Genomic DNA, 25,881 nt, shown 5'->3' with positions numbered 1-25,881 from the left:
CTTTGGAGGCCAAAGTGACTGTCGGCTGTGCAGACAAACAGCATACGTGACACGATCCAAGACACTCGACGTGTCCCCGTGGCAGTGATCCACAAAGGCCTGCTCCACCGAGTTCTCATTCAAAGAGTGGTGGGAAAAAAACCAACCTCCACACAAACACATGTACCAAACATTCCCAGCCTCCCTTATCTCAGCTGCTGCAGTTCTGGAGAGGCAGGGGAGGACGGGGAGGTGGAGGAGGAGGTGGCGGACGTGCTTAAAGGAGGCAGCTCCTCACAGGCAAAATAGTCCTTGAGGGGAGCGAAGAGGTGACGGATGACCGGCACACTCCACGCCTTCCCCAGCACCTTCTGCCTCTGCTGCCGGTTCATGTTCCTCACGTCGGTGTAATGTTTGGGGAAACCAAAGATCCTGGGGAAGAATAAAGGACAAGGCACATGTGTGTTATACGGTGTATGTGTCTCTGCTCCAGCTTCGGGAGAGGCAATTTCTGCTTGTTTTCTTTTAAGTAGTTTAGGTTTTGGGCAGACATTTGAAGACACCTTGAGCTCTAAGATACTGGAATTCTTTATATTTTTCTGAAGTTTTATAAACCAAACGATTAATTGAAAAAATTTATGAAAATAATCGCTAGTTGCAGGTATAGGGTTAGGGTTAAATAGGGGTATACTGACTGTATGGTTCCTGGGCTTATATACTAAGTCTAGTTTGGATGGGTTATTATTCGGTTTGATATAGATAGATGGAAACGAACAAGATAGATGGAAAAGAAAAAAAGAAATGTGCAAATGTGTGTGTGTATACATGTGTGTCTATGTGTATGCATGTATGTCTATGTGTATGCATGTGTGTCTATGTGCATGCATGTGTGTCTATGTGTATGCATGTGTGTCTATGTGCATGCATGTGTGTCTATGTGCATGCATGTGTGTCTATGTGCATGCATGTGTGTCTATGTGTATGCATGTGTGTCTATGTGCATGCATGTGTGTCTATGTGCATGCATGTGTGTCTATGTGCATGCATGTGTGTCTATGTGTATGTATGTGTGTCTATGTGTATGCATGTGTGTATATGTATGTGTGTCTATGTGTATGCATGTGTGTCTATGTGTATGCATGTGTGTCTATGTGTATGTATGTGTGTCTATGTGTATGCATGTGTGTATATGTATGTGTGCCTATGTGTATGCATGTGTGTATATGTATGTGTGTCTATGTGTATGCATGTGTGTATATGTATGTGTGTCTATGTGTATGCATGTATGTCTATGTGTATGCATGTGTGTCTATGTGTATGCATGTATGTCTATGTGTATGCATGTGTGTCTATGTGTATGCATGTATGTCTATGTGTATGCATGTGTGTCTATGTGTATGCATGTGTGTCTATGTGTATGCATGTGTGTCTATGTGTATGCATGTGTGTATGTGTATGCATGTGTGTCTATGTGCATGCATGTATGTCTATGTGTATGCATGTGTGTCTATGTGTATGCATGTGTGTCTATGTGCATGCATGTGTATGCATGTGTGTCTATGTGTATGCATGTGTGTCTATGTGCATGCATGTGTGTCTATGTGTATGCATGTATGTCTATGTGTATGCATGTGTGTCTATGTGTATGCATGTATGTCTATGTGTATGCATGTGTGTCTATGTGTATGCATGTGTGTCTATGTGTATGCATGTGTGTCTATGTGCATGCATGTGTCTATGTGTATGCATGTATGTCTATGTGTATGCATGTATGTCTATGTGTATGCATGTGTGTCTATGTGTATGCATGTGTGTATGTGTATGCATGTGTGTCTATGTGCATGCATGTATGTCTATGTGCATGCATGTATGTCTATGTGTATGCATGTATGTCTATGTGTATGCATGTGTGTCTATGTGTATGCATGTGTGTCTATGTGCATGCATGTGTGTCTATGTGTATGCATGTGTGTCTATGTGTATGCATGTGTGTCTATGTGCATGCATGTGTATGCATGTGTGTATGTGTATGCATGTGTGTCTATGTGCATGCATGTATGTCTATGTGCATGCATGTATGTCTATGTGTATGCATGTATGTCTATGTGTATGCATGTGTGTCTATGTGTATGCATGTGTGTCTATGTGCATGCATGTGTGTCTATGTGTATGCATGTGTGTCTATGTGTATGCATGTGTGTCTATGTGCATGCATGTGTATGCATGTGTGTCTATGTGTATGCATGTGTGTCTATGTGCATGCATGTGTGTCTATGTGTATGCATGTATGTCTATGTGTATGCATGTGTGTCTATGTGTATGCATGTGTGTCTATGTGTATGCATGTGTGTCTATGTGTATGCATGTGTGTCTATGTGTATGCATGTGTGTCTATGTGCATGCATGTATGTCTATGTGTATGCATGTGTGTCTATGTGTATGCATGTGTGTCTATGTGTATGCATGTATGTCTATGTGTATGCATGTGTGTATGTGTATGCATGTGTGTCTATGTGCATGCATGTATGTCTATGTGTATGCATGTGTGTCTATGTGTATGCATGTGTGTCTATGTGCATGCATGTGTATGCATGTGTGTCTATGTGTATGCATGTGTGTCTATGTGCATGCATGTGTGTCTATGTGTATGCATGTATGTCTATGTGTATGCATGTGTGTCTATGTGTATGCATGTATGTCTATGTGTATGCATGTGTGTCTATGTGTATGCATGTGTGTCTATGTGTATGCATGTGTGTATGTGTATGCATGTGTGTCTATGTGCATGCATGTATGTCTATGTGCATGCATGTATGTCTATGTGCATGCATGTATGTCTATGTGTATGCATGTATGTCTATGTGTATGCATGTGTGTCTATGTGTATGCATGTGTGTCTATGTGTATGCATGTGTGTCTATGTGTATGCATGTGTGTCTATGTGTATGCATGTGTGTCTATGTGCATGCATGTGTATGCATGTGTGTCTATGTGTATGCATGTGTGTCTATGTGCATGCATGTGTGTCTATGTGTATGCATGTATGTCTATGTGTATGCATGTGTGTCTATGTGTATGCATGTGTGTCTATGTGTATGCATGTGTGTCTATGTGTATGCATGTGTGTCTATGTGTATGCATGTGTGTCTATGTGTATGCATGTGTGTCTATGTGTATGCATGTGTGTCTATGTGTATGCATGTGTGTCTATGTGTATGCATGTGTGTCTATGTGTATGCATGTATGTCTATGTGTATGCATGTATGTCTATGTGTATGCATGTGTGTCTATGTGTATGCATGTGTGTCTATGTGTATGCATGTGTGTCTATGTGTATGCATGTGTTTATGTGAGTGTAGGTAGGTAGATATATACGGTGTATGTATGCATCAAATTGCTTTGTATTTAACTAAAGGATAACAATAGAAAAAGGGGGTAGGACCAGAAACGTTTTTTTGAAGGTTCTTATTAGGGCCCGAGCACGAAAGTGCAAGGCCCCAACGGTGCCTTGCACTGAAAGTGCGAAGGATCGCGTTTTTGAGGGGGTTAGCATGCACGAAAACTCACAAAAATTTGCACACGTCACAACTGGTGAAAATTGCAAAGTTCTGTAGTGATTGGGCTCGGGCGTTGCCAGGGGGCTCCATAGCGCCCCCTAACTTGGACAAAAGTAATAAGTTAATATACCAACTTTTGAGGGAACATAGGTCTCATCTTCAAGTCCATGATGCTATTTTTAGAAAAAATTACAAAATTTTATAATTTCCGAAATATTGGTTTTCGTGTAAAAATCTTCATTTTACGAACACTTGTTTGAGGACTTTAGGATGCACGAAAACTCTCAAGATTTTGCAGCCATGTGCACAATAGTAAACTCTTTCATCTGAATTCACATTTAGGCTTGGGAGTGGTATGGTTGCTCTATAGCGCCCCCTAATTGGTTTTAGCACTTGGGCACATTTTTGACAGCCTCAATATATACGAAAACTCACAAAAATTGGCGCCCACGTAAACACCTGGGAGCTTTGTGAGACTGTACAGCCATTTGGCCCAAACCTGTAAGTGAGCTCCATAGCGCCCCCTAATGCCTGGAAGGCCTTAGCTTGGACATAGTTGCTCCGATCTTCACCAGTTTTAATACCCATATTGCTGTAATCATTGCGGACATATTTCCCATTTACCTTCATTAGCTCCGCCCAACCGGAAGGCGGCCCTTTTTAATTATTCATTTTTCATGTGTTTTACATTCTTTCGAACTCGTCCCAGGCCGTGATTTCAATCTTCTTGAATCTTTGCAGGTAGTATCTGTTGACCCTCATGACGAAAAGTTATCCAGAGAATTTTGATAGTTGAAAAAATGCGCAAGTTACAGCAATTTCCTGTCTAAACAGGAATTTGCGTTATCTTGGCAACAATTATTTCGATTGCCCCGAAACTTGACAATGTTGTTCGTCATGGCCGGTGTAGCATCTGTGCCAAACTTAGTGTCAATCGGCCATTAGATGGCGCCGTTTTAATTTTTTTTAATTAATCAGCAAAATATTGATATATGGGAAACCTACTCTGTCTAACTACTCCTGGGGCGTGAGTCCGATCGGCACGAAAACTGGCATATAGACTCGGAGGACCCTCCTGACAAAAAGCTATCAAAAGAATTTTAATAGCTAAAACAATGCGCAAGTTACAGAGGACCAACTTCCTGTAGGTGGGTGTCGAAACAGGAACGGTTGTATCTTGCCAACGGCTATTCCGATGAACACAAAACTTAGAACAGTTGTTCCTCATGTGCCAATGAGGCTGTGTGCCAAATATGGCGTCAATCAGCGTTTAGATGGCGCTGTTTTCATTTTTTTAATTAATTAGCAAATTCGCTTTGAGCGAAACCTACTTTTTTTAACTCCTCCTAGAGCGTGAGTCCCATCTGCACAAAAATGTACACGGAGACTCAGTGGACCCTCATGACAAAAAGTTATCAAAAGAATTTTGAAAGCTAACACAATGCACAAGTTACAGAGGACCAACTTCCTGTAGGGGGCTGTCAAAACAGGAAGTTGCGTATCTTACCCATACCAAATCTAGAGTGAATCGGCCATTAGACGGCGCTGTTAAAAATGTTTTTATTAATTAGCCACATCGCGATATATGGGAAACCTACTTTGTCTAACTCCTCCTGGGCCGTGAGTCCAATCTGCACGAAAACTTGGATATAGATTCGGTGGACCCTCGTGACTAAAAGCTATCAAAAGAATTTTGATAGCTAAAACAATGTGCAAGTTATGGAGGAATAACTTCCTGTAGGTGGCTGTTAAAACATGAACGGTTGTATCTTGGCAAAAGTTATTCTGATTTACATGAAACTTAGAATGTGTGGTCTACATGTGATGTTGCGTCTGTCAGCACCCCCGACTGCAAGAAGGCGAGGGCCCGTTCATCGCTGCTTGCAGCTTTAATTTATCTGTTATTTTAATTTTATTATACAGTATATATGTAACTAAACTAAACTAATAGTTAAATTTAAGAAATAAGGTGAGGTGGGGCTCAGCGTGTCACTGGGACTTTTTTTTCTTCTGTTGAAATGCCATAATGCTATTTGCTGATGTGGTGCCACACAAATTATGTATACCTGTATTTTTTATGTTAGAAAGAGTTTTTTTTTTTTTTATATATGGTAAAATTCTTATATACTACATTGCAAGATACTGCACGCACGCACACACACACACACACACACACACACACGCACGCACACCTACTTTTCCAGTTCGGTGATCCAGAGGTTGTCCTCTTTGCCGTTGTGGAGGACGGGCAGCAGAGAAGAGCTTTTGCCCTGCTTCAGAGAGTTAGGATTGGTGGTGATGGTCCTGACCTTGGCGACCTGGAACAGAAACATAGAGCCAGGGATTAGTCAGACCTTAATCAACATTGGGATTAAAATCTAAAATCATATGTATTGTGATTTGTTTTCTTTTTTTCAAGGGTTTTTAAAATCGATTCTTTTCCCTAAAATCAATATTATTTTTTTTAACCAATGATTGACCTAAATTTGTTCTGTTTCTACAGTACCGCCGACATTACTGCATAATATCTGTTATCAGCAAAACCGAGATTATCCATCCATAATCCATGTTATGTTCTTCTTTACAAAGTCAATACATGTCAGACTGACATGTGATGTCATTCTTCTTAGAAAACTACTAGTTTTTAGAAATGTCTCATGATATGTTGTCTCTAGCAATATAGCAAAGAAGGAAAAGTAAATCCCAATACTTAAATGAATATCACAATACAAATCCAATCGGTCGCCCACGTATCGGGAAAGAATCGAATCGGGTCAAAAGCATATCGTCCCAGCCCTAACTGTAATCCTAAAGGCACATTAATGAGGTCACTTGGAGGGACTGTAAAGAAGTGAATAGAAGTCAACCAGCAGGCTCAGTCACTGACCCGGGCTTCTCGGCCGATCTCTAAGCAGGCCTGGAGATCCAGCTTGTCATTCTGGGATGCTATAATGGGCCTGATGGGAGATGAACAGCAAACACACAGGCAAACTTTATTTTATGCTTTTATTTAAAAAAAAACAAACAGTAGGAACAAGTTGGAATTTCAAAATAAAGCTGCATCTTAAACATTATACGTATTGTTATTTTGACTTTGCAACGATGATATTGGATCGTCGATCATTGAAAGGATTACAACACAACATATTATGAGTGCTGAGTAATTTAAGCCTTTTAATTCCTGTTTATTTGAGCGTCTCACCTGCTCATCCCCGGGATGTTTCCCCAGAAGTATCGCCGTCTGTGAGCAGGGCTGACTTTGACGGCATCCACCAGCACCGGGTTGCACTGTCAAAAGAATTAGACAGCAGCGACGGTCATTCTCTCCGAGTTTAAAACATGTTGGGCAGAGACAAACAGCAGAGGAACGAGGAAGGGAGGAGGAGAGAGAAGAGGAGAGGAAAACGCAAAAGGATAAAAAAAAGAGAGGACCCCTTAAGGTCAAAGCAAAGAGAAGCTGAAGGGGCGAACCTCGAGGAAGCGGCAGATGTTGACTCGGTCGTGCGTGTTCATGAAGACCACGTTCTCAAACAGCCAGAAGAAGGGCCTGGGGTCTTCCTCTTTGGGCTTCAGCAGCTGAAGGATGCGGTAGAACTCAAAGAACAGCCTGCCAGTGCCCTCTGCCCAACAGAGGAGGGAATTGCAGCAAAGAAGACCATCTTCATACTAGTTTCTAACACTAATACACACAATCTTGAAAGTTGGACAATGTAGTTCACAGTATGAAGAATATGTACAATGTATGAAAACATGTGTGTTAATGTGACACACTGAGTTAGATGTAAACTTAGATATGATGGCCAGTTATATTCACCCTAAATTCATCTGTTAAAACTGAATCAGGTACTGATGATGATCTCCTTTTGGTTATTTGATTTGATCAACGTCTACAAACGGTTCCCCTTTGTCTGAACAACCATTAGAAATGTAGTGATTTAGTGACTTAGTTGACAATAATCCATTTAAAGGCCCTGGACTCCCACACAGGTGTTTTCAGTTATTCTGGCTGATTAGCCCTCTTCCCAGGACTGTGTGTGGGTGTATAGACTGATTGATTGACATCTTCCTGAGCCTCCTGTAAGCTCTGTTGCACCTCTTAGGGCGGGAACAAATAACACCTTCATCATTCTTATTGGTAGATGAAACTTGTGACGTAATGAATTCCCATCAAAGTTCCAGCCCACCTTCAACCTGAGCAGAGGTCTAGTCAGCCAGAAGAACTCCCAACATGTGTGTGGCTGCTCAGAGGCCTTAAAGCTGACATACAGGTGTACAACACAGTTGCGTACCGTAGAGGCCTTTTCTGAAGGGGTTGACCATGGAGAGGTCGTTACAGGGGCTGCCACCGATCAGCAGATCAAACGGACCCCACTGCTCCATCTGGATCGTCAAAGAGGAACAAGGAGCGGATTTAGTTCAGAGTTGAGCCCACTCTCCTCCTCCTTAATAACACAGTGGCTGATGAAAAAAACAGCCATATGCTTTTCATTTCAAGTGAAAAAACTAATATTTCCATCCACTGGAACAGGATGCTGTTGTTTAAAAAAAGTCGAGTTGATGGCCTTAGTCTAAAATATTATAGGTTACACTTTACTTGAAGGTATCTACATAAGAGTGACATGACACTGTCATTCGTGTCATTCGCTTTTTGTCATGACGAGTTATGGTTAGGGTTCATGTGTCTTATGTAGATACCTTCAAGTAAAGTATTACCATATTATTTTTATATAAAACTAACAAGGCTGCATTTCTGTTTGCACTAAACAGAAAAACCTATTCTTCTGATAAAGATTTGACACTGAACAAGTCTTCATGTTCCTTATGTTCTTAGCCAGGATTATGTTGAGGCAAACAGTTAACTTTTTTATCTGAAATTGGCAATACGCTGTACCAAAACGCACTGAACTGAACCATGTGTAAACCATTCCACTCCTAGGGTGTAAGGGTGTAAGGGAGGAATGGAAACAGAACGTACGTGTTCCTCGGTGATGAACCGGACGTCACCAACGTGGATGATCTTCCCATCGTGGCCAACGGTCGCCACGGAAATCGAATCCTCGCAAACCTCCGAGGCAACGTATTTCTCTACTTTAAAGCCGAGATCCTTCAGCACCAGGCAGCCTAAAGAAACACACACACACACACACACAGACATATACCTACTATAAGCCTCTAACAGACCCCCAAAACAATCTATTTTTAAACAGATATACAGTATAATCCTAATTAGTATGTGTTAGGTCACAGCGGTTTAGAAGAGCAGAAAAATGCCTTGTTTCCCAAAAGCATCTTAAGGTGATTACTGCTGAGAAACGGGCCCAGGTGTGTTCTCACCTGTTGCTATGCCATCAAACAGGGAGAGAACTCGGATTGGTCTGCGCTGGTTTGCAGGGATGGACGGATAAACACGGTGAGGCTCCTAAAAAGAAAAACCAACAACAATGTAGGAACTGAGTCAGTGGGACTCCTCAGAAAGGGAAACGTGTATTTGTATGATGTATTGTGTGTATTTGTGTTGGACTTGTGTCTGCAAAGCAAACTGCCCTTACTACTAAATTGTACTACAGAGAGCTTTCCCTGCTGGTGATCAGCAAGGCCTTGAACGTAACAGACCTTCATTTATAGCTAAAGTTCCACTCCAGCTTCATTTGTTGATCAACTATTTTGACAATCAATTAATATTAAATCAAAAAATGTCATTCAAGACTTCTTACTTACTAGGATTCATACATCCAAGCTGTGTGATTATGGCTCAACTCAAGCCACATTTGATCAACTTGTTACGTCTACAAACGGTCAAACGACGACGACAAATGCACCAAGTTTCCCCTTGAATTTGCAGTTATGAAAGTAGTTAAAAGTATCTGTTGATCACTCACAAACTCCATGGCGCTGTTGTTGGCGAACAAGTCCTGAACGCGGACGCTCCAGTCCTCTCTGGGGATCAGAGCACCGTGGGGGCGATGAGGCTGACACAAGTAGCAGATCCACGGGTCCAGCAGCTTCAAGGCATCAAACGTCCCCTGACCGACAAGGATGTTGAGACAGTCGGTGCAATAACATCTGCAAATGTAGAGGAAGAGACGAGGAGGACGGAGGTAGACTAACAGTTAAACAAATGAAAGAAAACGGACCTCGAAGCTTAATTAAAAAAGTAGAGAAAGAGTCAAACAGACAAACCTGCAGCAGCTATCGTTGCCACACAGTATGACCTCCAGTCCATAGCAGCAGATGGTACAGTAGGACTGATATCCATCTTCATCGTAACGATACAGCGTTTCTGTTAAGTTATTCTACAGGGACACAGACAGCATCACAGCCAAGGGTGAGGGGAGGTTTAACAGACTTATAGCACAGGAGGAAATACACTGTTGAGCTTAAAGGGATAGATCAGATCAAGGGTGGTTGGGGGAGCTACTTCTCCATAGTCAGTCTATTAGCTACAGTAGATGGCGACACGGAAGCTAAGCAATGTCCTGCTGTGGACGGGGGCCGCAGGTAAACGCTTTTTAGACATCTAAGAAAAATCTATATCAGTTTAAGTGGACGCTATATTCAAAATATTTTCAGCTTGGTGTCAGACAGCTCTTTACGACGGGGAACTGAAGCTGTTATCTCTGCTCTCTTCAAAGACACCACACTCCTTTGACACAAACAGTCATTTTACCTCGCAGAACACGGGAGATGATGGTCTACCGCTGCCTAAATTGGTTGGTTTGTTGGTGTTATTGTGAGACTTTGGTGTTTTAAAGGGTTAGGAACTAACAAAACTAACAAACAAACTAAACAAAGGCGGAAGTGGTAGACCAGCAACTCCCGTGTTGTGCGAGGCAAAATTACAGTTTTTGTCAAAGGAGTCTGGCAGCTTTGATGAGAGCAGAGATAACATCCACAGCAGGACATTGCTTAGCTTCCATGTCAGTACTCCTGCCTGCTTCTCCAAACTGGGGGAGTGCCGACCCCCATCTACTGTAGCTAACACACTGACTCTGGAGAAGTAGCTCATACAACTACACTACACTGCAGACTATCCCTTTAATGTTGTCTTTTTTTATTGTCAATCCCAACAATCTTTACTGGCATCAGAAACTCCAAACTAATCATTTAATAGTTTTCCCAGTGCACTGAGGAATGAGGAGGACTGTTGGTCACTGCTGGTTGTACCATAAGGAGAAGTTGGTGAGTCCTTACTTTACACTCCAAGCAGAGGCTGCCTTGAAACAGAGGGTGGGATATCTCAACGTCTTCAGTTCCACAACACAAACAGAAGCCTGCAGACCAAACACAAACACAGATATTAAGGACTTACTGACCAAGGGACGTTATCTACAAGCACAAAATGCTATTTGAGTTCCAGAAAATGGTATGCTTTTATGTTGTTTTTTTTTAACAAACTTACAAATCATTTGACTGGAGCATTAGCATTTCACATGTAAAGCACACAGCCACTCATCACCTGACTGATCATTTCACCACTACAAAATCAAATATTTATGATTAAAATGAAATCAAACATGCCTGAACACTCACCTTCAATGTCCAGCTTCATGTCCATGATCCTACGAATAGTCTCCTCTGCAAGTAGAGAAACCAATGACTTTAAAGTAAAGTATCATTCTAATATTGGTCATTATTTCTTATTTGTCATTGTGTTTTTTTTTCAAATGCAACATTTTACTTTGCACAAATTCCAAGCTGGCAATAAAATGCAGCCAGTTGCACAGGCTGTTCTTCAGATCAAATGTAGCCTGTTTATAACTCAACACTTTACAAAGTGAATATTTACACATTACTAAATTAAACTATTTTGCACCACACAAACTAGTTCTTACGTAGAGTTGTGACCTAGTAACTGAACCCTGTAACCAACTGAGAAAGCGTACGACCCATTATTTGGTCGAAAAAATCTGACTGTTTGTGTCAAAGGAGTGTGGTGTCTTTGAAGAGAGCAGAGATAACAGCTTCAGTTCCCCGTCGTAAAGAGCTGTCTGACAGCAAGGGAAAGCTGTGAAAATATTCTAAATATAGGACACGCTTAAACTGATATAGAGGTTTTTAGGTGTCTAAAACAGCAGGACATTGCTTATCTTCTGTGTCGGTACTCCTGCCTGCTTCTCCAAACTGGGGGAGTGCTGACCCCCATCTACTGTAGCTAACACACTGACTCTGGAGAAGTAGCTCATACAACCACACTGAACAAACATCTCAACTATCCCTTTAAATTTTGAAGTTGCAACCTAATTTAGTGAATCAGTTGTGAAACAAGCTTGTAGCTGCTTTGTACTCCAAAAGCACCTTACACACATCCACGTGCTATATTTGCAAACTTGTGAACCATTTTCTGATTTGATTCATCATTTGAAAATTCTAAATTACTCAGATTGGAATGAACTCTTCATTCAAATTCAAGAGTTAAAATTCTGTTTGGTACCTCGGAGTTTTTGGTCCGGCTGGGTGTAATCGCTGGTCGTCTGTTGGACCTTATTGTAAGATTTGGTGTAGGTCCTCCTCTTTTGCGGCACAAAGTCAGGTGACACGTCATCGTCAAATCCATCGGACAGACAGTTTTTCTTCTTCTGAAGCTTCCCTCCCTTACCCTTCCCTTTCCCCACTCCTTTGGCCTTCTCCCACCCTCTTCCCCAGTCATCTCTCTCTCCGTCCCACCCTCCCTTCTCTGCTGCCAATCCTACTCGGGATCCCTTCTCCTTCGGGGCTCCTTTAGGGGAGTCACCTTCTTCTTCCCATGCTTCCCATGTTTTCCCACCTCCAGCTCTTTGAGACGACAACCTGTTAAGAGAGACCGACACTTCTTTCAGCTCGAAGTTGCTCTGGCTGCTCATCAAGGATCTGATGGGGGAATGGGAGGAGTTGGTCTTCGGGAAGAGTTTCTGCTTCACTTTTGGTCTTTTGTTGGTTTTGGTAGCACCTGGACAGGAGACAATCACACACAGTTAACGTTATGTACAAAGGGGGTCACGCATGGATGTATAATAAGACCTAGATACAGCGTTCAAGGTGGGGCCCGGTTAAGTCCTATGAGAGCTAAAAACGTTTTTAAAAAGTCAAAAAAAGTTCACTTCTGCATATTATATTAGCCGGCTGATAGCTGCTTCTGCAATATCCTCCACCGCCTGAGGAGGAACTTCCTGTTTAACCCTTCGTTGGCTTGAAAAGGGATTCAATTATTTCACGTGAGGCTCTTCTAGACTTTCTAAATGTTATCACACCAGAAGGATCAAATACACATTGTGAAACAAGTCATTTCACGGGGGTTGTGACGCTAAAAAAAAAAAGTATCCACTGATTTACAGACGTCTCTCAAGTTGTAATTCCACTGTTGAGCCACATGGTCAAACTGGCTGTGGTTTTTGCATGTTAACAAATTACCTGTTACAAAACCGTTTCAACGTCTAATAGAAATGCTGTAACAGATGCTCATTTATTTGACCATATTCTGAAATGAATGAGCACCTTTTACAGTGCTAGTGAACCAGGAGGAACAGGGCTAATAGTATCATCAGAAATGATGAAATGTTGAACTTCATTAAATTATAGAAGTGGAACAGGCCAGCCTTTAGACTTCTGCTCTCTATAATGCAATCGAGAAATGTGTATTTAATATACAACAAAAGCAGTGACATAGATATATATTAATGCTTCAATTCTGTTGAGTACCTCTGAGTTTACCTTTGAGAAAGACTCATTTTACCCACCGCAGTCATATAATGATATAAGATATAATGAGTAAATCTAATCAAATCATATGTGTATATCTACTGTTTGTGGCAGCCGTTGGTTTGAGTCCGTCTGGCCCAGTGGGTTGAAAGCCTCCAAATGCCCAGTCTAACATCTGTTTCAGCAGCTCATCTCGGTCCTCAACACATGCAGAAAACGGCTTCTTACAACGTAGAGCTGCCTCCTGATAACACACAGATATAGACTTGAGCAGGAGCATCATGTGAACCCTTGCTATTTCTGTGCCAAATGTGACCCTACAGACATGTTGGTAAGTTATGTTGATCAGAGAAAACACAGAGACACACTCAGACCTGCAAGCACAAGAAGATGGCTTCTCGGTAGGTAACGAGGATGGCGAAGGAGTTGGAACAGAAGTGCTGGGCGAAGGCAGCCAACGGTTTCAGAGCCTGCAATCTGACCTGGATTCAGAGCCGAGAAGCATAGAATCAGAGCATGGATATAAGAATATTAATATATGTAACAGTAAATTCAAATTAGGGATGGCAATTTGTAGGCGTTGGACAAATTTCAATCCCAAACTCAACAAGCAAGAACATATTACACAACAAATTGTAACAAAATCGTGACAAATTTCATCAGAAATATGTTTTAAAAAGCTGTCATTGTGATCATGTTTTCAGTGGTTCAAGCCTTCATATTAATATCAATATATAGTCGGTGTCTTCACTGTACTTCATCTGGTACCAAACCCAGGAACCCAGTGGTAAACATGGGTCAATATCACCTTGACTATGAAGCATTTCTGTCCATGATTATTTCCTGTGTCAACGGTCCCACGTGACTCACCTGAGAGGACATGTTCTGACCGTACCACTCTACCATCCGGCTCTTTGGATGTTGGATCTCTTCCCTGAAGGGTATGATGATGGCTGGCCAGAGAGAGAAGCCCTCCGGCTGACCCCAGACCAGCTCCCCCATCACATCCTATACAACACAGACAGGATGGCAACTTAAGTACAAAAGATGTGTTTTCACACTCTTTAGAATGAGAATGTTTGAAGGGATGAATGCAGCTTTAATAACACTTATTAGTAGATGTAAAGGTGCAGCAGCAGGTTACCAGCAGTTCTGTGGAGTTGGTTGGTGTGCTTGGTGAAATCCCTCGGTCATCATCATCTGAGACCTGGACCACCTGGACCTGCCGAGTTCTCCCACCTGAAAAACACTCTTCATACACATAGCAAATAGAAATAAACAGGTTTTTAAAGTAATGTGAAGGCTTTTAACTTGAAGCAACTCTAGTTATGATTGTATTCCTAAATGTATTAACATCATAGCTGAATGACAAAACCTCGTACTTTTTTTAACTTTTAGTACATACTGCGGCTGTCCTTAAAAAGTACAATATGTACTGTTGCATGCCCGTAGCATGGACATACTTCTTCTTCAGAACATTGCCCCCTGAACTTTGACCCTGTTGCTCATTTAGGCTGTGCAAAGGATTGTGGGTCAAAAAAGCCAGAAAAGCATGCTGGCTTGCATACTGCAAAATCTGACCAGATGCAGTAGGACTTCCTGGTAGTTTTGACATGCTGCATTTGACATACTATGTATCGGGACATACTAAATAGTTTCCTGACATCTTAAATAGTATGGTAGTATGGATACTGGAAGGCAGGGCTCGTATTACAGGATACAGTGTCTCCAGCTTATGAAGACCACGGTCATGGATGAAGTGCATTTAAGGAGAAGGACTTGGCTACTGTTTACAACCAATACAACACAAAGTTCAGTTTAAATGCTTTTAATAAATGAGAAACTTTCAACATAATCCCCAGTAACAGAGAGTCAGATAGTGTTGTTATTAACAATAGTCCACATTTCTTACTTTTTGATTTGATTAGACTGTTGGTCAGGCATTTTTTGGACTCTTCAGTGACATCAACCACATCTGATGAAAATAGAAAACACTCACATTGGTTATTATTATCCAAAAGATTTGGAATTACTGTTAGCTTTACTTCATTGGTTAATTAGAAACATAGTGTGCTATGCTTTCACAGCGCACAGCTGACAGTCTTACCAGAAGAATTGTCTGTGTAGTCGGAGTCCTCCATAGAGCTGCAGCTTTTGGGTTTGGCCTCACCATCGTCACTGTCCTCTGATGAAATCCCTTCTTTCTTCACTACTTTCTTATCGCCACCATAGTCGGCCTGGACAGGTTTCCTTATGCCAAGTATTCCTGGCCAACGTGCTCTGGAGGTTTCCTTGCTGGTACGAAGAGCCTTGATGAACACACATTGAAGACAGGAAGAAAAAAAACACACACACACAGACACACAGACACACACAACGAGTCAATGGCAGAATAAGCTGTTTGGCATTGGCAGAGAAGATTTGGCAAATTTTTCATGGGCGCAACCCACATACTCAGCGCTGCTGCTCATCCCACACATGCATGTTCCTTACAAATGGGGCACCATTTGTAAGGGAGCTAAACAGGCTTTCCAACGGTATAAGATTTATTGCTAAAAAGCATTGTTACCACAGAGAAATAATCTACCAAACACAAATGTCCTTACTTTTTGTGCTAAGTTTAATTTCGGCCTGTTCTTGCTCAGTGTGTGGAAACCTGATCTATAGACTACTTATATTAATAATACCGTCCAAAACAGCAGGCATTACAGCTCTCGGGGACAGCTTTGATATACCAGAGATGATAAGATTTAACAGAACTATATATTATATCCAAACAAGCCTTAGTGATAAAGTTCACCACCTCACCATCTGCGTCGCCAATTCCCATTGGCTCCTGTGCGTACGCATGGGTCAGAGTTTGCGTGGAAGACCGCACATTCTGCTGTCAAGTTTGTTTTTTATAAATAACCTTTGTGTGGGTAGTGGCGTACGCACATTTTCAGCCCCGTTTTGTGCGTACGCCACGTTTATAAATGAGACCCCAGGTACTATCGACAACTTTTGCTAATGGAAAACCAACTTTAGTGGTCTAGTGGTGAATGAAGATTCTTTCTGAATACAGCACCATGTTATTGGTACATTAACCAGTCAACTTCCTTAACAGGTTTTGCTTTTAGCACTCACCTTAGCAAACACCTGTGTCCTGTGAAGAGAGCTTGGTAGAGCCAGGATGTCAAGGAAAAGTCTCTGCAGAGCAGAGTGGGGCCTCATGGCAGGCAACATCTGTAGAGACAACACGAGCAACTCTTGGAATGAAGTTTGATAGCTACTGAACGACCACTTTATCTACACTACTCAAAGTGTTCATATATGCTTTTTGGCTTTTCCCCTTTCCTTTATTGGGTTATATATATCTTTGTTGTGCACATTATAGGTTTACGAAGTGAAAAGCCCAAAGTCCCCCCCAAAGGGACTTACCATCTCCAACAGAAAACACTGTTCACAAACTGCTCTAAACAGCTCTATTGTAGTCCAGCCTTTACTTCAGAGACAAACGTGGTCACTTTGGAACACACGTTATAATGCTCACCTAGCTGCTAGCATGACACGTCCTCATACTCTGCTTCTGACTGGCTAGTAGTCCTTACCTAGGTACTGTCAGGACACGCCCTCATACTCTGCTTCTGACTGGCTAGTAGTCCTTACCTAGCTACTGTCTGGGCACGCCCTCATACTCTGCTTCTGACTGGCTAGTAGTCCTTACCTAGCTACTGTCAGGGCATGCCCTCATACTCTGCTTCTGACTGGCTAGTAGTCCTGACCTAGCTACTGAGCATGTGCGACTCTCAACAAAGATATAACAGAAGTGAGAGGTCTCACTCTGTAGCTAAAACAGAGAGCTCAACACACAGGGTGAAAAGAGGAGCTGCAGCAATGTGCAGTACAACAAAAATATGATGTTTTCTGAAAACTAAACCATGTAAACCTATTCTGGTACAACCTCTAAATACAATTATGAACCTGGAAAATGAGCATAATATGAGCACTTTAAGCCTCTGAATAACAGTAAAACAGAAAAATTAAAACAAACAAAAACTATTCAGAAAATGTGTTGTCACTCAGAGATTAGGTGGGTACATTTCTAATAAGTAGGGTTGGGTACCGAAACCCGGTTCCACTATGGAACCGGTTCCTACGCAAACGGTAGTATTCGGACCGGATTAGAAGGCAAATTTCGGTTCCTCATTTTGGTTCCGACTGAAATATTTTCCCTCTGTCGCTCCAGACAGCGGCAGACTCTTTTCTTTCTCCCTTTTTACGCCGAGTGGCGCACGTGCCCGCTCGCGACTCGCGGTGTGAAGCGCGTGTCTGCGCTATTCCCCCGACGTGCACTCTACAATCACAGCTGATAGACGGCTTTTTGTAAACGCGCCGAAACGGACGTAAAAATATCACACATTCTCTGTAGTCTATTGTTAGCTAGCTATCGTAAATGTAGGCTACTTTTTAAATGGCATATTTTCCCTCTGGGCTCACCAAAACGGACGTATAGGCATATTAACCATTCACTGCATGTGATCGCTAGTAAACATATTACGCTCTGCTAGTCTATCGTTCAGAACAAGACCCTGGAGCCTGGTGGTATTGTCTGCCCTTTCAAACTCCTCCCTGTGTGTCCAGGCCTCTTGGACACCACCTGAGAGAGGTTTCTCCTGTGCAGGACATGCCATAAGTCAGGAGAGGTGTAGTATCTCACCAGAGAAGGCAAATATGGTCATTTTTCAGCAAAAGAACTGCTAAAGTTTGAAGCTGGTTGGCATACCAACTCAACAACATTTATTTAGTTCTTACTTGGTAATAGTGTAACTGTTATTTGTTAAATTATTGTAGTTATGTGTTAGGTATTGTAATTTCCCCTTGCGGGATTAATAAAGTATACATTAGTATTATTATTATTAGCTGACTTAGGTTTACTTATTATATATTTAAGTACTTTAAAACGTTAATATATTGTTAAATTTAAATAATTTTCAATTTTAAAAAAAACTCCATAAAAGAGCCTTTCTTTGATGTCATTTTTCAGTTTTTCAAGAATCGGTTTAGGAATCGGAATCGTAAAAATCCAAACGGTATCCAACCCTAATAATAAGGTCATCTTTTTCTTGTTCATGAGCTACTGCACGTGCACAACATCTTCTACTCATTCCGTAACCGCTGGGCAACCTTGATCCATTGTGTTGTCAGTTTACCTTTGCCCAGCAATGACTCCGTTCCTCCTTTACTCTTTTAAAGAAGCTGAAGTAGTCGCGGTCCAGGGGATGGCTCCCTACAGACCCAGCAGAAAACAGACCCAGCTGTACACTCATCTCTGACAGCGCTTGGCTGGACAATTTATAACGCTGAAGAGAAAACACAGATATCATGAGAAGTAATATACAGATTAGATTAAGTTAAGCATAGAGACATCACAGGTTTACATTTTTTACATTTCAAAACAAAGCATTAAAACATAAAATCTACCAAATGCAGATTCAACAATTATTAAGCTATAGCTCTATTAAGTCTAGGGCTGCATTTGTTTAAAAAAAACAATTTTCCGATTCAAATCAATCTTCTTTTGAATGATACGATATTGATTCCTTAAATCCCAAGATCGATGTTTTAAAGCTAGAGAGAAGATATTGCTATCATATGAAACTAGACAATCCAAGGATTTAATGTCATAATAAATAATGCTCCAAAGTTAGGAGACATTTTGGCGAGGGAATGGCCTTTATTACAGATGTCTTTCAGTATAGCACCTCTGCATCACACCCTCTGCACATCAAAAACACTCAAAACTCCCTGACTGTAGAGTCTGAAGAGTGCACTTTATTGTGTTGACTGCTGTAGTGTGTTCATGTGAAATAAAAGTACATTCTGTTTTGTGCTTTGGGGTTTAACGTCAACATTCATAATTTTAAGAATACACCAGGTTAGAAGGGTCTTTGTACACTTTACAGCATTCTCTGAGAATCTCTTTCATATCCAAGCAAAGTCGGTATTGTGACTGAAATTTCCCTAATTGAATCGACATTACATCCAATGGGAAAATAAATTGAAGTAAATCTTCTTACATTGATATTGTCGGGATGTTTCAGCACTTGGTCGACATTCCTCAGTGCCACTTCTCCAAGATGCTCGGGCAGACTCTCTACTAAACTCTGGAGTGTTGCTTTATAGAAGGTCGCTGCATCCTCCAGGAAGTCCAACCTCTCCTGTTCCCCCAGATCCACGACGGCAGTGGCCCACATGAATTCTATGGCAGGAGCACCCACGTGCACCTCTGCTACGGGGAGCATCTCCGTCCTATTTTGAAGGAGATGCGGATCTCGCTTCCTGAGGAAGTGCTCGGCGACAGAGGGCCGAAAGAGACTGGTTGCGTAGGAGTGGACCAGCATGGAGGCCAGCTGGAGCTCCCCAGATACGGCCGCTGCATCACCCTGCTGATATTCTTGGAGAGCTCGCAGGGGGTCCAAAATGGAGGCAAGAAACATGAATCGCAGTTTGACCTTAGCATCCATCAGCCGGGTTCTGATCTGGTCAACATCCTGTGCTTTCATTAGTGACTTGTAATAGTCCACTAAAAGCCTCCAGCAGCTGGCCATCTTTTGCACAGCATGAATGATAAACAAACACTGTGCAGATATAGGATGGGATGGGTTATAAGACTCTGCATCAGCAAATAGCTCTTTGAGACACCTACGGACCTGGGGACAAGTGTAGTAGTGATAGTGGATGTCTCTAACCAGGTCAACCACGCAACCAAAGGAAGCCAAAAGTCCGGCCTGGCATGCTCTGGCTGCCATCCCAGGGAGGCCGCAGAGTGATACTAACCTAGGGTTGAAAGCCTGAAAGCGAGAAACAAACACCTGGCTCACCCCTGGGTGTGGAGCGTTACAGTAAAACGCAACAATGTTGAACAAAGGAAAGCCACGTTTTTTCAGCGTCTCAATCAGATGCTGTGCATCGGTATCTGCAGCGGGTGTGTCTGTGATGGCGTCAGTGTCCGCTGAGCTTTGTGGATCAACACTCATCTGCAGAGTGAGCAGCGGCTTCACCACACTGACCCCTGACCTCTGGTCCATGTAGCCAACCAGGACAACACCCGTGTTCTGTCCTCCACCCAGCTCTACGCCCACGTACAGGTAGAGGCAGTACGGCGTGCTGGAGCAGGCCTTAATGATGTCTAGAGGGTGGGCTGGACTCAAGATGGCAGAAACCTGACTCTCTCTACTTGTATTGAAGTTTGCGCCCACATTCTCATCGCAGTATCTTCTGATGAAGTGCAACAAACTATAACGGGTCCCTTCATTTCCTTTGTCCACTGCTACTTCTTGCTCCACCTTCTTCGGTGCCTCTTCTTTCACGGCTGTCTCCATTTTCTCTGTTTTCTGCTCCACCTTCGCATCTGTCACTTCCATTACATCATCATCATCAGATATCACTACTATCACTTCTGTGTTTTTGTTCAAACTCTCCGTCACTTTATCTTTTTTTGGTTCTTCCACCGCTTTGCCCTCCATCTTCACAATTATCTCCAGTTTCTGAGGAGGGGTCTGGGAGGAATGCCCATCTGTAAAGGGAGTAAAAAGACATTAATAGTGCTTTTCAGACATGGAACATGTAATGCTGCTGGCTTCATATCTCTGTTAAAGTAAACACAAGACATCCGTCTCTGTTACATAAATGTTCATTTTGGCTTTCATGAGACATTACAAGACTGTTACAGAAAGAGTGACAAATGCTTGCGCAATATTTAGCAACTGGTGCATGAAATTTCCTATTTGTTTTAATTTGTAATATGTAATATGTTGACATCAATCTCCTCAACAGCTTACAATTGTCTCATTCAGTGTTTCATGATTTATGAAACTGACTCCACTTTTTGTGCACAAGTTAATAATAATTAAGCAATAGGTTTATTACAGCACTCTTAATAGGGTAAACAAACTGCATTTTATATCTCTGTGCGTATTAAAACATGCGCCGATAGAGCCCTATGTTAATGCAATGTTCAAAGTGTTGGTCCAGTCCCAGAGACAACTGTTATACTATATTTTAGGGCTGTGAAAAATAACGCGATAATAACGAGTTAACGCAAATTCCTTTTAACGCCACTCATTTTTTTTTGCTTTGTAGCTGGGGAAATCCTGAAGCGACGCAGCAGTACGTTGTGGGTTGCATAAGCTTAGTCTGTAGGGACTTGGCTTGGGAGCTGGAGGGTCTCTGAGAGGTGCCAGTTCTTCATCCATCAACACACAGTGCTCCCACCTGAGTCAGCAGGAACCATACTCTGTCCACCTCTGGCCTCCAAGGCATGGTACTCCCTGCCCTTGTTGTTGTTCCTGTCAAAGAACACCTTGAACCAGTGCAGGAAGGTCACAGCCACTTTAGAGTTCCTCTCCATCAAATCCTTGACGGGGATGTGCTGGAGAGAGGAGAGAGGCCCGTTGAAGTCTCATACTGGGTTTATAGCCATCAGTCAATTCACTTTGACCAACATATGTGCTGAGTGCAACACTTTACAGTTGAACCAAAAACGTGGTAGTGCTCGCAGGGTGACAAACTGTGTAGATGCAGCATTTCTAAACTAAAGCACTTCTATACTGTGATTTATCAGCCAACATGAACACTCATACCAATATATCTATATACAATGAGCTAATATCTGGCTGATTTATTGTTCACAACATACTGAGAAAATGTGATACTTTTGCTACAATACTCACTCGCAACACTCCGAGTTTTCTGAATGCAGCTTGCAGTAAACTGTAGTTGTGAATAATGTCCACCATGTCGTTGCTTTGGAACCGGACCCTGGAGAGGTCCACGGTCTGCGGAAACAACCAGTCCATCAGCTGGCAATAGGCTGCACCTGGACACACACACACACACACACACACACACACCACACACACACACTCAATAAAATGCAGCCAGGTGATGTGAAAAAGAGCACCCATCCTCAACAGAGCCAAACTATGCACAAACATATCCACAATAACAGCATAGCTCATGATCGTTTGTTGAGGTTCCATTCACACGGTGAAGAAATGCACGCTGACCTACCTGTGCATACCTGCCCAATCTTGGTGAAGCCCGTCTGTAGACTTTCATTGAGCCATGCCAGCAGCTCATAAAGGTTGGGCCGCCCAATGCTACTCACAGTTACATTCACTGCCACGTTCAGGTCCATCTCCTACAGGGATGGACTTGCAAAAACACCACGGAAATATATATTTACTTAAGAGTCAGACAAACACTGATCCATTACTAAACAAATCAACAAGTCTGACTTAGAAGTCACATTCTTCAACCTCTTTCTTTGGATTTCCTTACACGGAGAAAAAAAACCCAGGTAGCGTTTAGGACACAGAAAACATTAAGGATGTACTTTGAATGACACTGTGCAGTTTCTCTGTGGTGTATTGAAGTCCTTTGAGGATGTGGTACAGCAATTTGGAATCCTTAGGACTCCATTTTTCAGATATTTGTAACTTCACCATCGGTTAGTAGGGAATTATGGATCCAGATCTTCAGCCCCTACAGCACCAGAAAGTTTAAATAAGGTGTTGTTGAAATATGGAAAAGGTCATGAGGCTTCTGGGTATTATGCTATGCTTATGCAGAACCTGGGGATACATGATAATCTATGTCAGATTGCAGGGACCCAAGATGATTTGTTCTGGGAGATGCGTCAAACCTACGTGCAATGGATAAGCACGTAAGAAGCTGGGTCCAGACTAGTTCAATGACAGCCAGAGAGATGGAGGAAAGAAGGGGTGCCATCGCCACTAGAACATGGGGAACGTATTTCATCAGTCTGGTGGGCTCTAAGAAGCTTGGTGCTGGAGAGAGGCATGTATGCTGGGCTTGTGGTGTTGTCATTTATACATATGTTCACTTGGTTTGTAGATTGTCTATTTTGTTGTATGGTTTTTTTTGGGGAGGGGGGGTATGTTCATGTTGCAAATTGTATGTTTTGTGTGTCGTGTTTAAATAAAAATAAAAACTGTTAATCATAAACAATTACACTGTGCATTTACAAAAAATGGGCCACAGTGACACTTAAAAGCAGCACTGCTCAGAACTAGCCACGAATCCCTGTCACACAACAAACAATTCTCTAACAGCCTGCGCATGCTCACTAACTGTATGGGCTTTTCCTTTTCCCGCGAAAATGCTGCTTTCAGGTTGCGTCAAAGTGCCGTTCATCTCAGTTTCAACTGATGAAAAGCAAGCTACTACTAAAGAAGTCGGGATTTGGCGCTGTGCTTCATTTTATTTTACTCCCTTTAGTCAACAACCTGATAATTCGAGCTGTCCTTGTGTTAAGAATGAGAATTAGAAGTAAAATTTAAAAAGCAAATTCATTTCTTCTCACAGCCTTTACAATGACCAAGAAAGCAACTAACTGTAACGTTACTTCTTATCATTTGTAGCTCACAATGGAATGACTGCGAACACAACACAAGTTCAAACTAGTAGGAAACATTTAAGCAACTGCGTTTCCAAATTAGCCTAAACAAATGTACTACCGGTACCCCCTCCCGGAGGAGAAAACCTCTCTCCGATCACCATTAACATTAACACCATTAACAAGAGAACAACCTCCTCGCATATTCCGTCTGCTAGCAAACAATAAGAATGCATGTGAATGAAAGTTGTTGCTGCGTAGTTGGATGTACTGTCAACATGTTGAAGAATCCATAACTACGTTCTTTACTAGCTGTCAGACCGAAAAACGTAGCTTTTAGGAAGACAAAAGTGGATCCAGAGCAACCAGCAGAATGAACAGAAGACGTGTGGGATCCTGACACTAACCTAACGTTACGCGTGCAGCAAACATGTTTCCAAGTCAAATATCTAAGTGCCAGTTTTAGGCTGACGTTAACTATATGTCTGTAAGTTAACGTTAAGCTAAAGCATTTTGATATGATTCGTGTGTTAGAGTGGAGTGTGGATGTTTACAAGTCTTAACTTGCCAACATGAGCTTACTTACAGCTAACTTGTCCGCTCTGGTAGACAAATGGTTATAAAATATTCCTTTGACATGCTTAAATCTAATGTTTCAGCTAGCTGCGTGTATTTTGTTAGCTTTACAGCACGTAGTTGCATATTGTGGCGCCGACTGTGTTCTCCTCCGGAGGCTTTGAGAGTATGACGCGATGCGCCCTGGCCGCAACCGTTTTTGTGTCTCTACCATGGATGAACCTATTGGGTGAACGGTCTCTACACATACTAGAGCGGGTAGCATTTGGACCAATAGAAGCGACGGATTCAGGACATTCTCGTTCTAGAACGCAACCTAATACACCCATTGGCTGAACGGTCTCTACACAAATCACAATAGAAGCATTTGGACCAATAGAAGCGATGGATTCAGGACATTCTCGTTCTAGACGTTCTCTATTCTTAATACATCCATTGTTCTAGAACGCAACAAGAAATCTGAGCTCAAATCAGCTGTTAGCAGCAAGAGACGCCATGATGGGACGTTTTACTGGAGGGGAAGCAATGCGATGTCGGGTCCAAACAATACCACATAAACACCCAGTTAGGAACAATGTTGAAGAACAAGCATGTTGAATCCCTGGTAATAATGTCATCATGACAAAATACTGTATACATACAAGTCGATTTCCCGAACTTTCTATAGTCAACAGATACAAACAGGTCAACAGCGCCCAAACCATGATACAACTATGTAAAGTTACACTCCTGTCTGAATTAAATTACGTCTAGCTTCTTTTTACTATATTTTCATGTCTATTTTACGATTTCGCTACCTAAAACATGTTCTAAATATGTTGTATTTACGATGTTTATCATTCACTAACTTGCTTGTTTATAGCTAGAAAAATATTTGTGTTTAGGTTAACTTATGTGATTTTATTTCAGAAAGAACTCATACTGGATTTTTTTCAGAAGCTTAGCTAGTTATCTTGATTTAAATCCCAACGATGTAGCTACATGTGTTGGTGAAAGAGTAGCTAACGTTACAGCCGGCGCGGCTCCACAACGCAAGCTAAAACGTAGCTAAGCTAACGTAACTTTAGAGCCCACGGCGGGTTTGTGACTTGTTATGATGTACAGTTGAGTTCACCAACATGTCTTTTACAAACAATAGGGAATTTTGAGTTATAGCGTTAAATTATTTGGCAAGGATATTCAGAAAAACCCGTGTACTCACCCTCTCTGCTTCAGTCCTTGTGAGTATTTAAAGTAACGTTACCAGTATCAGACTCCCCCACCCCCCACAACCCGTAAACCCACCCCTCGATACCCATCTCAGCTAACATAGGCTAGCCAGTTAGCTAGCTAGGTGATGGCGATAATAACGTAGCTAACGTTAGTTAGAATCAACTTTATTGGCCAGGTTTGCGTAAATAAACACGGAATTTGACTCATGTTAATCTTTGCTCTCAAAGTACAACACTCACATAAAGAATAAAAACAGAAAGGGCAGTAATAATATATAGAAACCTACTGTTAATTATGCAGTATAACAATACAATAGAATGTACACATTTACAAAAAATATACAATAACAGTTGAAGAGAGGGAAGGAATAGTGCAATTTTCAGTGCAATGGTAATATATTGATAACAATATTGTAATTGTAAGATTGAAATATACACATACAATTATAAATAACGTTACCTACAAATGCAACAACATTAC

At 41.8% G+C, this 25,881-nt stretch overlaps 1 protein-coding gene across 2 annotated transcripts in view; it reads right to left on the bottom strand.

The window, feature by feature from the left end:
• LOC116039113 overlaps positions 1–25,449 on the bottom strand; it is a 26,227-nt gene extending 778 nt beyond the window's left edge. The window contains exons 1-26 of one of the 2 annotated variants that reach the window (XM_031283890.2): positions 25,391–25,449; positions 22,266–22,408; positions 21,926–22,071; positions 21,468–21,624; positions 19,271–20,769; positions 18,404–18,553; positions 16,338–16,436; positions 15,319–15,520; positions 15,124–15,186; positions 14,356–14,450; positions 14,082–14,219; positions 13,586–13,693; positions 13,314–13,455; positions 11,968–12,462; positions 11,067–11,111; positions 10,728–10,807; positions 9,717–9,829; positions 9,416–9,599; positions 8,871–8,955; positions 8,512–8,657; positions 7,826–7,916; positions 7,008–7,156; positions 6,739–6,824; positions 6,424–6,493; positions 5,733–5,854; positions 1–411 (exon numbers count right to left, since the gene is read on the bottom strand). The exon at positions 1–411 is cut by the window's left edge and continues 778 nt beyond it. In XM_031283890.2, the coding sequence (XP_031139750.1) occupies positions 186–411; positions 5,733–5,854; positions 6,424–6,493; positions 6,739–6,824; positions 7,008–7,156; positions 7,826–7,916; positions 8,512–8,657; positions 8,871–8,955; positions 9,416–9,599; positions 9,717–9,829; positions 10,728–10,807; positions 11,067–11,111; positions 11,968–12,462; positions 13,314–13,455; positions 13,586–13,693; positions 14,082–14,219; positions 14,356–14,450; positions 15,124–15,186; positions 15,319–15,520; positions 16,338–16,436; positions 18,404–18,553; positions 19,271–20,769; positions 21,468–21,624; positions 21,926–22,071; positions 22,266–22,392 (4,818 nt within the window). In that variant the 5' untranslated portion in view covers positions 22,393–22,408; positions 25,391–25,449 and the 3' untranslated portion in view covers positions 1–185. Of the gene's footprint in view, positions 412–5,732; positions 5,855–6,423; positions 6,494–6,738; positions 6,825–7,007; positions 7,157–7,825; positions 7,917–8,511; positions 8,658–8,870; positions 8,956–9,415; positions 9,600–9,716; positions 9,830–10,727; positions 10,808–11,066; positions 11,112–11,967; positions 12,463–13,313; positions 13,456–13,585; positions 13,694–14,081; positions 14,220–14,355; positions 14,451–15,123; positions 15,187–15,318; positions 15,521–16,337; positions 16,437–18,403; positions 18,554–19,270; positions 20,770–21,467; positions 21,625–21,925; positions 22,072–22,265; positions 22,409–24,199; positions 24,406–25,390 lie in introns of those variants that run through there. The other variant, XM_031283889.2, reaches the window with a different exon arrangement.
• Between the last annotated feature and the right edge of the window lie 432 nt (positions 25,450–25,881).

The sequence above is a fragment of the Sander lucioperca genome, chromosome 12 (assembly GCF_008315115.2).
Source record: "Sander lucioperca isolate FBNREF2018 chromosome 12, SLUC_FBN_1.2, whole genome shotgun sequence".
NCBI lineage: Eukaryota > Metazoa > Chordata > Actinopteri > Perciformes > Percidae > Sander > Sander lucioperca.
This window is presented reverse-complemented; position numbering and strand designations above follow the sequence as displayed.